The sequence below is a fragment of the Gopherus evgoodei genome, chromosome 8 (genome assembly GCF_007399415.2).
Source record: "Gopherus evgoodei ecotype Sinaloan lineage chromosome 8, rGopEvg1_v1.p, whole genome shotgun sequence".
NCBI classification, from domain to species: Eukaryota; Metazoa; Chordata; order Testudines; family Testudinidae; genus Gopherus; species Gopherus evgoodei.
Window position 1 is genome coordinate 34,240,379 of NC_044329.1, and position 17,555 is coordinate 34,257,933.

At 38.3% G+C, this 17,555-nt stretch overlaps 1 protein-coding gene across 9 annotated transcripts in view; it reads right to left on the bottom strand.

Annotated features, from left to right (window-relative positions):
- Positions 1–17,555, bottom strand: part of FBXW11 (F-box and WD repeat domain containing 11) — a 127,810-nt gene that overhangs the window by 18,829 nt on the left and 91,426 nt on the right. For all 9 annotated transcript variants that reach the window (XR_004001545.1, XM_030572033.1, XM_030572034.1 and 6 more), the window contains 3 exons: positions 17,149–17,335; positions 16,166–16,256; positions 333–470 (listed from right to left, as the gene is read on the bottom strand). Coding sequence is in view for 8 of the 9 variants with exons in the window: in XM_030572033.1 (XP_030427893.1) it covers positions 333–470; positions 16,166–16,256; positions 17,149–17,335 (416 nt within the window). In the remaining variant the exon portion in view is untranslated. The remainder of the gene's footprint in view (positions 1–332; positions 471–16,165; positions 16,257–17,148; positions 17,336–17,555) is intronic.

Sequence of the window (17,555 nt, forward strand, 5' to 3'; positions counted from 1 at the left end):
CAGCCAAGCAAGGGGGCACAAGCCATCTGTTTACAGTAAACCTGATTTCATGATGGTGTTGATTTTCAATCAGGTCAAAATTGCCATGACTGGCAGTCCACATCACTCATGAGGCAAAACACAAGCAGGGATAAGTTACCAGCTTCCCCTGAGAGATCATGCAAAACATGCCATCCTCAGAAAGTGCTGCACAAACAACACTACCCTATAAAAAGACAGGAGAGATGGGCCCCAAGGAAACAAGCAGCACTTGACAGCCTCCTTTCCAAGTCTAAAGCCAAGACAGAGGCAGTGGCTCATGTCTCTACTTAAAGAGGAAGGAAGTATATTACCTTGATGGAGTTATCCCGTAAGCCACTGATGATCTTTTCATCATCATACTGTAAACAGTAGACACCTTTGCTATTTTCAGAGCGGCACTGAATTCTTTGCAAGTTGTGTCGTCCACATCGCCAGTTAGATTCTATAGTCTAGAAAGATAGAAAAACTGTTTATGCCAAGTGATGAATAAAGCAGTGTATGTTTGTTAAAACCATGATTTCCTGGACAAAAATATGACTTGGATTTTCACTTCAAGTAAAATTCCTCCATGAGCACTGACATATTTGGTTCTTTTGTGGCTATGAACTTTTAAATCACGAGCATATTTCCAATAGCAAATATGTAAAAGAGGACTAATTAGAATTATGACTTTTGCATTGTGTCAAGACAAAGCTATAACTTTTTTGTCATTGCAATCTTGCACCAGGATCAATAATGCTTGACTCAGACAGATCTCTTTCTATAATGGGAAAAATTCAGTTTGCTCATTTAATTAATCCCATCATCTGATACAGGTTACAAAGCCTCTGTTTTTATAATTCAGGGACCTCACACTACACTCAATCTCATTTGGGAAGGTGAACAATACAAATTTCTTTAAAGTCCAAAATGGAGGTCCTATCTGTTTTGAAAACTTCAGCTAACGTGTCAAATAGCAAAATATACTAACTGATGCTGGTTTTTTTTAGGAACCAACTTTGTGAAATGTTTTTGTTATATATCTGATTTTAAATCCTGATGAAAACCAAGAAAAAAAAAGAATAAAAACTTGAAATAGGGACTATTATAAAAATGAAAATTTACCAGTGGGAAATTGCCTTTAAATTCTTTAAAAGATATTATCCACTATATGTTCTTCCTAAAATTCTTTTTTAAATATGAAATAATTCAGCCTCTCGCTTTGACTTTGTGGTGTATACTTTTCTGGGGAAATAGAAAATTCAAATCTGGTATATTTTAACAAATAGGCTGTAATCAACGTAACATTAAAAGATAGAATGTAAATCTGCTTTTAATCAACTTTACATTAGCGATAGGACAAATGCTGAGCCATTTCAAAGAAATCAGGAATCCTGTTTAGAAGATTTATAATAGTAATCATAAAAGAATCAGTGCAGTGGAACAAACAAAACTACAGCACAACATATGGAATCCCTAGATATACTGGGATATTTCTCATCCTCTGTTAACACAGAAAAACAGATAAGTCATATGATAGATTGCAATGTTTGAAAAAGAAAAAACAGGTGAATGAGAATTGAGCAGTTGATGAACTGAAGATTCGTTCTGGAGAGCTCTCTTACTGATGCTATGCTCAATTTATAATCTCCTCTCCTCCTTCTAGCCCCTCAGGACACTCCTACTAAAGCATTTTATCTCTGAATCAGAGTTCTGAACTATATTTTGTCCCTCCTTCTGGTTTCCCCTCAAAAGCCTGCAAAGCTCTAGCCCCCAAGAACATAAAACTGATTTTTCAAGAAGTCAAGACACAAATTTGATTTAATTTTAAAAAAATGTTGCTGTCCAATGTCATCTCATAACGCATTCTAAGGAGACCACATACCTATTTATCCCACCAACACTCTTCCTGAAGTGCCAGAAGGGTACGATTGGCTTACACGAGATAAGAGATGGTGGTAAGCAAAACAGCAAGATATGCTGTCAAATCATCCACTTTTATTTGCCCTTTGGTGACATTTACAAGAAAATTAAGACAGGAAGCCAGTTTTCATTTTCAGCTCAGCAATACTGGTCAGCCAAGGCTTCCAAGTTTTTCAGACTGTTGATCAGCAACTTGTACATTGAGCATTAAATAATTATGCTCTGCTTGTATGTACTGAGCTTTTGACCACCACACCAGATTTAGCCCTGGGTGTCCATTGTAATGTCCCTGGCAGAGATCAGATTGCTCATTACAATATTTGTTTAGGTTTGTTTGGCTTGGGGGTTTTTGCATGGGGAAGAGGTAGCTGATTAAGTTTTGGTTTACAGTATTTAGCTATGTTTGTTTATTTAAAAGGTGATATTAATCACCTGCTCTCTGCAGGGCAATATCATTTAATGTTCTGGGAAACAAAAGAAAAGATATTCATTTTAATTTATTCACTGTTTCTATTTAGTTCAATGCTGAAAATTTCACCAATGGAAGCTACTTAATAAGGTTACCATATGTAAATGTTGGCTACAAATGAAGGAAACTAAAATATTATTTATACATTTGTCTGAGCACTATGAGAAGTAGTAAGTCATGTGCAGGTGTATATTTTAATTCTATGCGTCAATGTCATTTCATTTAGACATTATGTGGTGTGGCTACTGTGGGAAAATATTTCATGTTTTTGACAACCTGTAAAATCCTCTTACACGGCATAAATTTTCAATAAACTGGGAAAGTAGCCACCATACACTGAGAATATACAGCAGCATTACAATTGGCAATAGAGTGGAAACAGATGTAGTATAGAGAAATAACATTTTGGATGACAAATACAGCTGAGTGGGTGGGCAACTTGGAAGACCCTCTACAAAGGAGCATGTTAAATACAGTACTTGCAACCACATAAAAGCTTCTTGCCATACGAAATTTAGGTTGTTACTCAAAGGTGAAGCTGACAAAGATTTCACCTGGAACCTCCTCAAGCAGATATTTTAAAATAAATTCTGTGTATGCAGAGTGGATCGGTATTTGTATGGAAGGAGTTATTACATTTTATGCACTGCAGCAAACGTTATGTAATTAATGCTACACAAATCCAAGGTTCCTTCACATACTTAAATTACAAAACCTCTGCCATTTGTTACCTGTAATTTCTATATACATCCCCTCAATAAAGCTTCAAATAAAAATAATAATAATAAAACCTCCTCTAAACTCAGTTCCCAGAACTACAAGCCAGACAAACTTAAATGCTGGGAAATACCTGTTTCCTACAGCACATACACACCCTCAGTTTCACACACTTCTATAGCCAAAGTCAAAAACAGGAGAATCAGTAGCTGAAAGTAGCTATCAAATACACTGTACTCTCACAGGATAATAAACTAGTGGAGAATCTCATCCAACCAGAGCAGATAATTTAAATCAAGGTAATTTGAAATCATTCATTTTAATCATGAAAAAGAATAAAAAAAAATTGATTTGTTTTTGTTTCCTAGAAAAGTTATCTTCCTTTCTGGATATCTGGGACATGCTAGGAAAGAAGCCAGAACATCTCTGATGGCAGGTGTACGACTGGTCAGATAGAAGAACATGAAAAAAGGGACGGCTGAAAGAATCCATCTGTCCAACAGTACACAGAGAGGGAAAGCTAATGGCTTTAACACAGAGGATATGCAAAGAGCGACCCAGGACAGACAGGTATGATAGAGCCTTGTTAGTGCTCTAAGCAACTTCTGACGGTAGGGAAAGGATTCAGATTCAGAAGTGTTCTTTTTCCTGGGTTAAGCCTAACAATATATTATCCATGGGATGTGTTAAAAATATAGATTATCCACCTGCTAGGTTACTGTTCGTTTGTTTGATAACACACACACACTTGCCTTAATTATTTTTTGACCTTTATATGTGTTATAGTAAAAAGTGCATTTGGTTCACACTCACAGGCAGAGGTGAATTTGTATTTCCTGCAGCACAAATAGAAGTCACCCACTGGTGAAGGGCATGGAGCAGTATCATTTCCATGCTTCCCTGGGGGAACCATTTTAAGTTCCTTCAGTTTACTTGCTAAAACATTAGCAACAGTTAGAGGGATTTTCCTCCTGAAATATTTCAAGCTTTTGTGGCAACAGCTGCCGAAGACCTCACATCACATCCACATTCCCCCTTCTGCTAACTGACTAATTAAAAATTAAATACCACTAGAGACATTCATGGACATGGTGAGAAATCCTGGCACACCTCAGAAAAGAAGAGCACATCCTGAAATGCTTACCAGTATGCTGGCTCTGTATCCTGCTTGAGAACTTCATTTTTCACATGAGCTCCCTGCAATGGACGTGCTTCCTCCACCTCTCATTCCACCCCACATAAGTATGCAGCAGGCAGGTTTGTCAAGAGACAGCACAGCCCTTATTAACTGCACAAGCTTTCAACAGACAATCTGCTCAAGCTTGTGGAGACATCCAGTTTACACTGGGCATGCACAGAGGTTTAACAGGCATAGCACTTCCATATTAATAACTTGATATAGAATCATAGATGTGTAGGGCTTGAGAGAAGTCATCTAGTCCAGCCCTCTACCCTGAGGCAGGACCAAGTACTCCTCCTAAAACCACCCCTGACAGGTGTTTGCCTAATCTGTTCTTTAAAATCTCCAATGACAGGGATTCCACAATTTCCCTTGGAAGTTTATTCCAGTGCTTAACTATCCTTACAGTTAGAAAGTTTTTTCTAATATCATCTAACCTAATTCTCCTTTGCTGCAAATTAAGCCCATTAATTCTTGTCCTATCTTCAGTGGACATGCAGAACACCTGATCAAATATGTTAAGGGCTGTTACAAAGAGAAAGTGAAGACATAACAGATCCTCTGGCCCCCATAACTTCTTTTTTTTTTGAAGACCCAGCTGTTTTGTTTTTTTTTAAATCCTTCCTCACAGGTCAGGTTTTCTAAACCTCTTATCTTATTTGTAGCTCTTCTCTGGACTCTCTCCCATTTGTCCACATCCTTCCAGAAGTGTCACTCCCAGGCTTGACACATTATTTCAGCTAAGGCCTCACCAGTGCCAAGCACAGTGGGACAATTACCTCCCATGTCTTACACTCAGGACTATCAGGGTTGGAAGGTACCTCAGGAGGTCATCTAGTAAAATACGTGCTCAATGCAGGACCAATCCCCAACTAAATCATCCCAGACAGGGCTGTCAAGCCTGACCTTAAAAACCTCTAAGGAAGGAGATTCCACCACCTCCCCTAGGTAACCCATTCCAGTGCTTCACCACCCTCCTAGTGAAAAAGGTTTTTCTAATATCCAACCTAAGCCTCCCCTACTGCAACTTGAGACCCTTACTCCTTGTTCTGTCATCTGCGACCACTGAGAACAGTCTAGATTCATTTTCTTTGGAACCCCCTTTCAGGTAGTTGAAAGCAGCTATCAAATCCCCCCCTCATTCTTCTCTTCTGCAGATTAAATAATCCCAGTTCCCTCAGCCTCTCCTCATAAATCATGTGCTCCAGCCCGCTAATCATTTTTGTTGTCCTGTGCTGGACTCTTCCCAATGTTTCCACATTATTCTTACAGTGTGGGGCCCAAAACTGGACACAGTACTCCAGATGAGGCCTTACCAGTGCTGAATAGAGGGGAATGATCACGTCCCTCAATCTGCTGGCAATGCTCCTACTTATACAGCCCAAAATGCCGTTAGCCTTCTTGGCAACAAGGGAACACTGTTGACTCATATCCAGCTTCTCGTCCACTGTAACCCCTAGGTCCTTTTCTGCAGAACAGCTGCCTAGCCATTCAGTCCCTAGTCTGTAGCAGTGAATGGGATACTTCCACCCCAAGTGCAGGACTCTGCATTTGTCCTTGTTAAATCATCAGATTTCTTTTGGCTCATTCCTCTAATTTGTCTAGGTCCCTCTGTATCCTATCCCTACCCTACCCTCCAGTGTATCTACCTCTCCTCTCAGTTTAGAGTCATCCACAAGCTTGCTGAGGATGCAAACCACATCATCCTCCAGATTAATGAAGATACTGAACAAAACTGGCCCCAGGAACAACCATTGGGGCACTCCGTTTGATACCGGCAGCCAACTAGACATGGAGCCATTGATCACTACCTGTTGAGCCCGACGATCTAGCCAGCTTCCTATCCACCTTATATAGTCCACCCCAGAATGAATTAGCCTTTTTTATTTGCATCACATTTTGACTCAGATTCAATTTATAATCCACTATAACTCCTTTTCAGCAGTATTATTGCCTAGCTAGTTATTCTACATCTTGCATTTGATTTTTCCTTCACTTTCCACTTGTCTTTATTGATTTTCATCTTGTTGATTTCAGACCAACTCTCCAATCTGTCACAGTCTTTTTGAATTCTAATCCTGTCCTCCAAAGTGCCTGTGACCTCTCCCACTGTGGCATCACCTGAAAATTTTATAAGCATACTCTCCACTCCTTTAGCGAAGTCATTAATGCAAATATTGACCAGTACTGGACCCAAGACAGACCCCTGCAAGACACCATTACATACATCCTCCCAGTTTGACAGCAAATCATTGATCATTACTCTGAATATAGTCTTTCAACAAATTATGCACCTTATCTTATAGTAATTTCATTTAGACCATACTTTCTGAGTTTGCTTATGAGAATGTCAAGTGGGACTGTGTCAAAAGCCTTACAAAAAAAAGATGCATCAAATCTACAGCTTCCCCCCTACCTACTAGGCCAGTAACCTTCTCAAAGATGGACATTAGATGGGTTTGGCATGCTTTGTATCTTGCTAAATCCATGTTGGCATTTGCATATTACACTATTATCTTCTAGGTGCTTACAAATTGATTAATACTTTGTTCCAGTATGTTTCCAGGTATTGAAGTTAGACTGAGTGATCTATAATTCTCTGGGTCCTCTCTGTTCCCCAAGCCTAGAGCCATAAGAACCTTGTGGCTGCTGGGAATCTACTACTCTACCCTAGCCTCAATTTTTTTAATCTTACTCCTTTGAGTAGCTCTGGTGTCTCCCTCTCCTGTAGAATTTTCTATGCAACTGCAGAGTTAAATTTACACGATTCTTGTTGCATCACTGCCACCAGGATTCTGAAGAGCAGATGAGAAAATGAGCAGAGTCGTCACTTTCACTCAGCTACTGCTTAGGAAAGGTACAGGCAGCAGCTGTGTCACTGGAGCTGTATGCCTGCAGCCAGAGCCTCCTCTAGGGTATAGCTTTGTGAGGATGTGGGTGAGCAAGGAGCCCCCCTATCAACTTCCCCCTCCCCTCAGCACCTCCTGCCCACCCATGGGCCCTGCAGATCAGTGCCTCTCCCTCCCACCCAGGACCTACTGCCAATCAGCTGTTTCACTGCATCTGGAGACGCTAGGGGGAGGGGAGAGGAGCAAGGGTGCAGCATGCTTGGGGAAGGCAGTAGAGCTGGGGAGGGGCAAGAGGCATGGGGGGAGGTGGGGGAGGCTGGGGGAAGGGGTGAAGTGAAGGTGGGGCTTGGGCAGAGCCGGGGGGAGCAGGCTTGCCAGATAGAAACTCAGCACCTATGTCCCAGACCCCACACTCTCCTAGGGACAGCCCTGCCTGCAGCCTCATTAAATGAATGCATCAGATCACATTCATAAAGTTCTCTTCACAAACAAGAGAATCTGTTTAACTTTTAAATATAAGCTTATAGTTTGCAGAAATTGATGGCTTAGGGTCTACTGACCAAGAAAGTTCCCACTCTATCATGGGTAAACCATTAACTGAAAATACAAGCAAGACTGTCAAGGAGGAAATGGAAGGATTAGCTTAGAAAAATGACTGCAACCATTTTATCCTTATGAGTAATGAAAAGTTGTTTTTATCTCAATTGCCTTCTTCAATAAAATAAATTGAAGAAATACATCTCTACTGGTATAAAGGTTCAATAGGTAAATCTGTAGAACATAAGAGAAAATTAAAAATAAAAAACAGTAAGAAATCAGCTAGGTAGGCTGATGACTTTCACAGGAGCTGGAAACAACTAGCTTGGTAAAAAACTTCATTAAGTGTCTTAGTAACGTTCCCCAAAATGAATTTCTATTATTCCGTTTTTATGTCCGTATTTAGATGTATCATATTCTGAATCTAGATGCAAGTTTTTTAAAGTTTTAATAAAGACATACAAAGGTCACCTTTGCTGAACATGTACCAGAAAACATTCCCTGTGAGTGAATCAAAGGCTTCCTGTCTTGCTTTAATAATCATCTTGGATGGGATAATCAAGATATGCTTTCAAGAACTGTCTGCAATAAAGCAAGGCTAGCAATTAGGGAGATAATGCTGAAAGCCAAGCTAGATCTGAGTATGACATGTGCCTGGTTCATGCTTACATTATAAATTCAAAGATCAGAAGAGGACAAAACATGGCAAAAGGTGAGCAAGTCTGAAAAATTCACTCATCAACTCACTAGAACAGTGGAAAAGCTTTACCTTGTGAGTATCAGGGCCGAAGTTATTAAATTCTGCAGAATTTAAGACCTAAATATTTAACCTGTTATCTGAAGGCTTGAAAAAATTACTACACAACTACAAGACAAAGGGTTACAGCCTGTTAGCCAGAGAGAGAGAGTAATATGGGGGACTGCAGAACATCAGCAATGTATTGGTGAGTAGACCTACTCCAGCCTCTGGGAAGGAGAAGAATGCTAGAAATATCGAAGATGTACACACCTGCACTGAGATTGAGAAAGAAGTGGGAGGAAGACCTGTTCAAAGTCTCTGGATACAAGGAGTAAAAAAGGGTGACGTCACGGTAGGCATCTAATATAGACCACCTAACCAGGATGAAGAGGGGTATGAGGTTATTTTTAAAAACAACTAACAAAATCATTCAAAACACTGTTGTATTATTTTCCCAACAGATATCTGGGTAGTTGTAGTCCCCCATTACAATCATGCTGGAAGGACATATTGAGGGGGGTCCTGCAGAGATCTGTCCTGGGTCTGGTTCTATACAATAGCTTTATGAATGATTTAGATAATTGCATACAGAATACACTTATAAAGTCTGCAGACAGATACCAAGCTGGGAGGGGTTGCAAGCACTTTAGAGGATAGGATTAAAATTAAAAATGATCAAACTGGAGAAATGTTCTGAAATAAATAAGATGAAATTTAATACAGACAAATGCAAAGTACTACACTTAGGAAGGAATAATTGACTGCACAAACACAAAATGGGAAATGACTGCAGAAAAGGATCTGGGGGTTCCAGTGGATCACAAACTAAAGATAAGTCAACATGTAATACTGTTGCCAAAAAAAAGTGAACATCATTCTGGGACGTATTATCAGCAGTGTTGTAAGCAAGACATTCTACTTCACACTAACAAGGCCTCCACTGGAGTAGTGTGTCCAGCTCTTGTCACCACACTTCTGGAAAGATGTGGACCTGCTGGAGAAAGTCCAGAGGAGAGTAACAAAAATGATTAAAGGTCTAGAAAACATGACTTATGAGGAAAGACTGAAAAAACAATTTATTTAGTCTTGAGAAGATAGCAGTCTTCAAGTATGTAAAAGGCTGTTATAAAGAGGAGAGTGATAAATTGTTCTCCTTAACTACTGACAACAAGACAAGAATTAATGTGCTTTAATTGCAGTAAGGAAGATTTAGGTAAGACAATAGGAAAAACTTCCTAACTATAAAGGTAGCTAAGCTCTAGAATAAATTACCTAGGGAGGCTGTGGAATCTCTGTCATTGGAAGCTTAAGAACAGGCTAGAGAAACACCTGTCAGGGATGGTCTAGATAATACTTAGTCCTGCCTCAGTGCAGGGGCCTGGATTAGTGACCCACTGAGGTCCCTTTCAGTCCTACATTTCTTTGATTCTATGTATCTACCTTTCATTGGTCTGTTATTTACATCACTGAACAGACAGCACAGGGAAAGCAGATTTCACTTAGCTTGCCTATCAGTGTAAAAACTTTTAAATAATTTAAATTACATTCAAATAAAGATAGCTGCTCAAATGATGCAATACTGTCCCTGGTAAGGACGGCAAACTGAAAAGACCACAGACTACTTTTTGGAAGAAGCAGATATCAAGGTAAGTATTTCCCAGCAAGGATTCTAGAAACCTTGTATTTAAGAACTCAAAATACATGGAAATTAAATCAACATGACACCTTCCAGGCATAAGAAGTCATGCCTTCTGGACAGCAGGGAGAGATCGATATCTGATTTTTTTATTTATTTTTTTTTAATTATTGGTAATGTGATACCTGAGCAACGTAATTCAATCCCTTCCATCTCTCCAGGGGAGATTTAAAAAAAAAAAAAACCTTACAACCCAAGGGCAAGGAAAATGAGGAGGGCAAGCGTGAGAGTTACTGCAATGATCAATAATAAATATAACAGCTGACAGTACACAACCATCCAACAAAGGCTATATTACACATTTTGCTTTCCATTTGAGATTAACATCACTATTTAATAAATGACTGTGATACCACGAAAAATATAGTTGGAAATATATTGAACTAGATACTTATTTGTCCACCTTTGCTGTTGTCTGAGCACATCCTACATGCTTAAAAACACACTCAAGCATCCCCCCTATTTGTCAACAGTTTCATTTAAGGAAACTTAACTACCCTTTACAAAACCCGCCACTAATGATAAGCTCTCAAAGGAAGATAACTTGGATGTTACAGTGGGCCAGACTTTTCAACAAATTTTCAGTCATCTCACTCCAAAACTTAAATGTTACTACAAAAATGTATTTCCTTTGAAATTACACAGTAGAGCTTTGGCAAAAAAAACAAACAGAGAAGATCTTTCCCCACGTAATCTCAGTAATGACTCCACTGAAGAGCCTCTTTCCTCTTCATGTTTTGTCTCTTATGTCCAAGATTTTAAAAGCTAGCTTGTATTTTTTTAAATATGAACTCTCTTAACATTTGGAAGAACACATGGAGTCTATTTGATGGTCTGGCCACATTCTTTCCTAAATTCTTTGGGGGAAATCTCATTTGATATTCTCATCGTAATTAAGCAGACTACAGTCTCCACAGAAGCAAGATGAAGGACCTTCCCATGTATTTCAGGATATGAAGAACATGTACAAATAATCTTCTTGATAGACCATGAGGAATAGATTATATTTGTGCTAATTCTAAAGGGATATATATTAGTCCAGCTTCATAGATCATATTGAAGAGGTCCAGGGATTTGAAGTTAGGGTAAGTTTTATAGTTTTGATACCACATTTGGCAATTTGCCTATTACTGTAGTCCACTTAAAACAGTTTATCTGCACCACAATACTTGTGAACTGTCTCCAAGTACAGGGTTAACCGGACAAACTCAGATGATCTCCACACAAACAAATTTTGCAACTCCACATTTGGTTCTCTCAAACACTACACTAGTTTTCCCTTTAAGGGAGTTCCTAAAGTACTTAGTTTGGCTGTTCAGCAACAATTGATTTGGAAACACCTGAAATTACTGGACTACCTCTTACAAAATAAAAACTAATTAAATTTTTGGCCTCATTTACTTTTCACAATAGAGGTGGACAGAGTCGCATGCCTCTTTTCAAGAATTTGGTTTCAGATCTCTGAAGTGTCCTTTCCCATTCAGTGATTGCAGAAGTAACAGTATATTCTGGAAATGTATTTGGTAGAGAACAGATATTGGAACTAATAAATTTTCAGAGAGACAAGGAGCCTCAATTTGCCAAATCATAGGCTGTATTACCTTGCAGCTATTATCACCTTGTGGCTGCATGGACTTTTGACCCCAAATGCTAATAGAATCCAAGAGAAAGAATTAAATTAGCTCTTTATCCATCCCTCATTTTTTATTCCAATTGTCAATTTGGTTTTTAGATTACTTTTTCAATTCTGTCATTTAGTTAATCCAATGGAGACAGACCATTTTTCTACTGCACTTATCCTCACTTATAACCCAATATAGTACCAGCTGCATACATTAATGAAATCCCTTTTGTTGTTAAAATAGTTTAACAATGGGTTCTGGTATATCCTTGTACATTGCATGTGAAATAGTAATAGTGAGAAGTCAGTCATAACATGTACATTTCGTTACACTAAAAATGTGGTCTTCAGGTAAATGTTTTGTAAAAACATGTTCTTGTCTTCTGAGTGCTAATGTGATAGTCACCAGGAAAACAACTTAAGTGGTGTGCCAAAGATGGATACTGAATTTAGAGTTCCTGTGGAAAGGCAGGGATCACAAAGCTTACAAAGGATGATATTACAGGTAGATATTATAGAACAAAGTTTGAAGTAAGAGAGCAACACTGCTTTTAAAAATCAGCAAGGATAGAAAATCCTTCAGACCTTGAATTGCCCCTAAGACGAAGTCTGGCATTTTTACAGCAGTTTTCTGCATGACCTTTTGAAGAACTCAAAAATGGAGGGGATGAAATTTAATCAGGTTGTACCCCTCTACCTCCACCCTTTTGTTAGCAATCCCTAGAGAAAAGAGGCCCAAGTGCTGTAGCTGGCTTTTTGTGTTGCAGCCTTTCTGACTGAAGAACTGTGTCAACAACTTGTTCTGAGAGTCAACAGAGAGAGAGCCCCTTATGAATCATACCTTACAGAGACATTTATTGGAAGAATTGGAAATGATGGGACCTTAGAAGAGAAAAAATCATCCGATCCTTGACTACTAGCTCAAGAAATTCAGGGTACTAAAAGCATCAACCCTAATCCAGGATGGAAACATCTGAAACATGGGAACATTTCCCAGGCCTTAAACGGAAAATAAACATTTGAGCATAGAGAACAAGTCCCAAGTTGCACAACTCCTCAACCCATCTACAATCTCCCCTCCAAATTAGCAACTTCATAAGACCAAGACTAGGAAAATTTTGCTGGTATAAGATGAATGCTTGGGATTCTGGAAGCGAGAGTTGGCTTAACAAGAGAGACTTCATATCCTTAGAAGTCTGGACAAAGACATGTCTGTTTCCTGAATATGGACAAGCTAAGGTTTACACTGATTTTGGGTAGAGAGAATTCCAGACTGAGAGCCTGTAACTGAAAGACCTGGCTCCCTTTGAGTAGTTAGCTTAAGTGTCCTGGACAAATAAAGATGGAATGTTAAGAAGGAGTGAGTGTCTGGTGCGGCCAACACCCATGTGGGGCTTGGTGGGTGGCAGCCAGCCCCTTGAATTCACCTGATGTTGCTGATAGCCAGTAAAGAGTACAGACTAGTGTTTTATAAATTTACAGATCTTAAGGCCAGAAAGGACAGTTATGATCATCTAGTCTGACATCCTGAATAGACATTATGACTTAGTATTCCACTCAGTGATTCCTACATCAAGCCCGTAACTTGTGATTGAGACGGAGCATCTCTTTTAGAGAGACCGCTAATCTTGATTTAAAGATTTCAGGAGGTGGAGAAGCCACAAAATCCTTAAGAAAGCTATTTCAATGATTAATTGCCTTGACTATCAAAAATGTATGCCTTATTTTTATGTCTGACTCTGTCAAGCTTCGGTATCCAGACATTTGATCTTGTCATATCTTTGTCTGCTAACTTAAAAAGCCCTTGACTGATCAAGCTACCTCTTCAAAGTCCTAAGGAGTCCTAGAGAAAAAAGTCAACGTTAAAATGGAATTATGGTTGTAAGTTTATATCAGTAACTTTGGGGAAAGACTTGATAGAATATTTTATTTTACAGACACAAAGCATTAGAAGGCCAGGACATTTTAAGTAAAGGATACCTGCAAAACACCAAAACGTTATGAAAGTATAGAAATGCAAGAGTTAAGGTTCTCTAAAGCACCTTAACTCTGATCCTGTATGCTCACCTCCCTTCATGTGAGTTAATGAGACAATCCATACCATCTACAGGGCAAGGTTATATTCCATATTCAGCGTATGAATGTAAGTACCAGTTGCCAACTACAGAAATATCACTTTCAAAGCCAGATTCTCCTCCAACATTTCTCTGCCCATTGACATATCAGCTACACCAACAGCTTCCCACTTACCATACACACATGCCCCCCAACACAATGCGCCACACCCAGCGAATTACTCAGTCTAGTTAAGAAACTACAGGAGAAACATACCTACCACATAGCACTTTCGTGTTTCCTTGTTCCAACAGAAGTCTCAGTCACAGACAGCCACCTTATCCCTGTACATTTTACAAGTACTACACAGATTCCAGAGGAACCTCATTTAATGAAAGATGTGACAGGACAGGGCCAAATGTATTTTGAATGGAAGTTATGGGAGGAGAGTTACCGTTCAATAAAATACTTTGAGTCTACATTTCCAGATTTTGAAACACTTGGTATTTTTGCTTTTTGTGTTGGGGATTTTTTTGGCTTTGTTTTGTTTTGAAGATGTGAACTCTCAAAAATTTCCATGACATAAATTTTTTTTAAAAAAAAAATTTTTTAGACAGGGGTCTATTAAGGTGGGTTTTTAAGATATTGTTTTGAATTTATAATCTGAAGTTTAATTTTCTCTGAAACTTGTACAGTTACAAGAAAATGTCTCCATCAGACATAGATTTCACTGATATCGCCCCCTCACTTTGCAAGATCACTTAAAACACGCAAGGCTGGATTTTTTTTTTATTATTATTTTTTATATTCAATCATAGATGTCAGGGTAGGTTTTGGGAGTTTGGCTTTTTTTCGGCTTTTATGGCTGTTCATTCCCTATCAGTTTCAAAACCTTCATATCTCTAAGTCTGGCCAATAACAAAGATGCACAAAGCATGCAAGTAGAAAACGAATTTTTAGGCCCAAATACTGCTATTTTTGCTACTTACTTAAATGGGAACAAGATCTAGCCCTTACTACCGGAGAAGGGGGCTCCAGCAAGAAATAAAACTGAAGCAATGGAGGGAAGCCTGCTGCCTAAGCCAGATGCCAATCACAGCAAAGCAAGGGTTAACCAATACCAGAAGGATCTTATTTCAGGAAATCAACTTCAACCATGCTTACAGAACTTGTATGCAGAAGAGAAAAGGATAAAACAAGCTATCACACTGCACAAGTATGTAAAGGTGTGTGGTGCACAACCAACAAGTACTAATATCATGGCTGATTTTATTTTGCTTAGGCTTTATTTTGTTTAGATTTATACTTGAAAAAATCATTTCAATTGTTATCAGTAGCTTATTAAAATACATATTTGAAAATGAGGCTTAGAGCTGATTTGTGAGGTAGCTAAATTTTACAGACAGGTTGGAGTTTTGAGTAATTTTGTTAATGAAGTGTCAGCCATACAAGCTCACATTTGCCATAACAGAATGATTTCATTAGTTCACCTCTGCCTTAACCAACACACACGTTTCTTCACTAATGAATTTTGGACCAATAACTTTTATGTCCATCACCTGGCTGAAATAAATGCATTACAGTTTTTGGTCTAAAGAACACATTTTCATGGCAGATACATAGCTAACTGGATAAGACTAAGCTTTTCTTCTAATATGTGAACCCCAAGATGACCTTAATCTGTCAAAAACATATGTTGAAAAGTAAATAAGCCATAACTTTGTAGCTCTTTTGCAAGGTAAGCAAAATATCACATTGCCAAACAAAGCCATTTCTTCCTCATCTTCATTCCTAAAACGCACTTTATGTTATAACCATATTGTAGACTCTTACTACAGTCATTCAAGAAAGACAACAAAATTCTGCACTCCTTTTAAGGACAGCTATATTTGTTATCTTGAGTCTCTTAAAATTAAGAGGGGGAAATGAAAATATTTTAATGTTTAATATTAGATGTTTAAATCTGAACTTTTTTTAAAAGTTAGGATAATCAAATTATATAGAAAATCTGGTTATATAATATGCATTGATTGTCTTGGGGTGCACGAGACTATTAAATATTATAATTCTGTTAAGTCAGACTTCACAATTCATTTCTGAAAAGTCCCAAAGACTTTCAGAAAAAGAAACATGCTTCTAACGTTGACATTAACAAGTTATCTTCATATTGTAATTACTCTATCCAATAAATCACTGCACATATTTACTGCATTTTCCTAGCAAATTAGAATTAGTACTAGAAATAGTGTAATCAATTACATAATGCATATTATTTAAAACATACTGTTCAGGAATACATATCAGAGTAACAAACTATAAAGAAAATGTACTAGCTTCAAAAAGTTATTTGCATTGAAAAAGTTGTGTTGGAAAACATACCTCTATATCCTGTATTATCTTTGGGTATAATGACCTGTAAAATGAATTTGGTGGGCCATCTGTGGGTCTGTTTTTAAACAGGTACTGATCCCTAACAAAGAACAAAAACAAAATGTTATTTTCCAGTACGACATGCTAAACCAAAGATCCCTGCACGATGGATAACTCTGCACTAAGCTAAAACTTAGCATACACATTCTCAAACAATACTTTTGATACCTTAAAGTCAGTTAACCCATGCAAAAGAAAATCTAAAGGACTATACACCTCAATAAAAGCTGTATTTAAAAACGTTTGAGGTTCAGAAAAGGAAATCTTTTTCTTTCATTGTGTTCGGTAAACAGGGATTTGCTCTTTTGACAGGCTTTTTTAGATTGCTGGGTTTCCCACCTTTGACAGGTCTTGAGGCAGAGGGCAGAAGAAAAAACACACTGAGGAACCTCCCTCTCGATTTGCAAAAGATGGAAAACCCAGTTTTCCCAAATCTGGGACAACATATTATCAGGAAAGAAATGAATTCTTTGAATTCTTTCTGAATTCTAATTAGCCATTTTGCAAAATTCTAAGTGGCAATATTTCATTTGACAAAGTACCTAACAAGCATATTGAGTAGCTTTCTGTACACAGTGTTGCATATTACAGTTCAGAGGTAATATGGATAAATATGCAAAAACTGCTACACTGAGACTTTGCCGAGTAAAATTTACCACAAGAACTCAAAAAGTGAAAAGCAATGGGGTGGGGAGGGAAATTGAACAAGATATCTGAAGAAAAAGGGAGCAGATTAAACAACTACAGATTTTGAATACAACTTATGCCCCCCTCCCATCTATCCTAACCACCCCCACACTTCTCCACAGAAGATTTACGAGGACTAACAATACCATAAATTTACTTTTTGGCAGAACACTGGATTAGGGACACTTGTTACAAATAGCCTACAAAGCTGGGTGAATTAGTTCACATTTTGCAGTGGTACTTACCAACCCCTTCTTTCAGAGAGCCCTTTCCACAGTGGATCAGTGCGCACCATTCTCTCAATCAATTTTTTCCATAGCATTCCCTCAGAGATGACTCTCTGCCATTCCTTACACACCAGCTCTGCTGCACAGAGCGATCTGGCATCAAGATAGGAAAGGATATTTTCTGCTATGTGATCTAAGCCTTGCTCTACAAAAAATAAGGACAATCAAAATGTCAGTCTTGACAGTAAACCACTAAATGATCTCAGCTTGTGTGGTACACTCAGGAGAAAGATAACGTGGTTCTACTTAAGGCACTAGAGCAGTACTAACACAAATATTTGTTTTATAGAAGGGCTTAGTGCTGTATCATTATGGATAAATTATCTAACACTACACAAGAAAATAAAGTGGCATTATGATCTAAC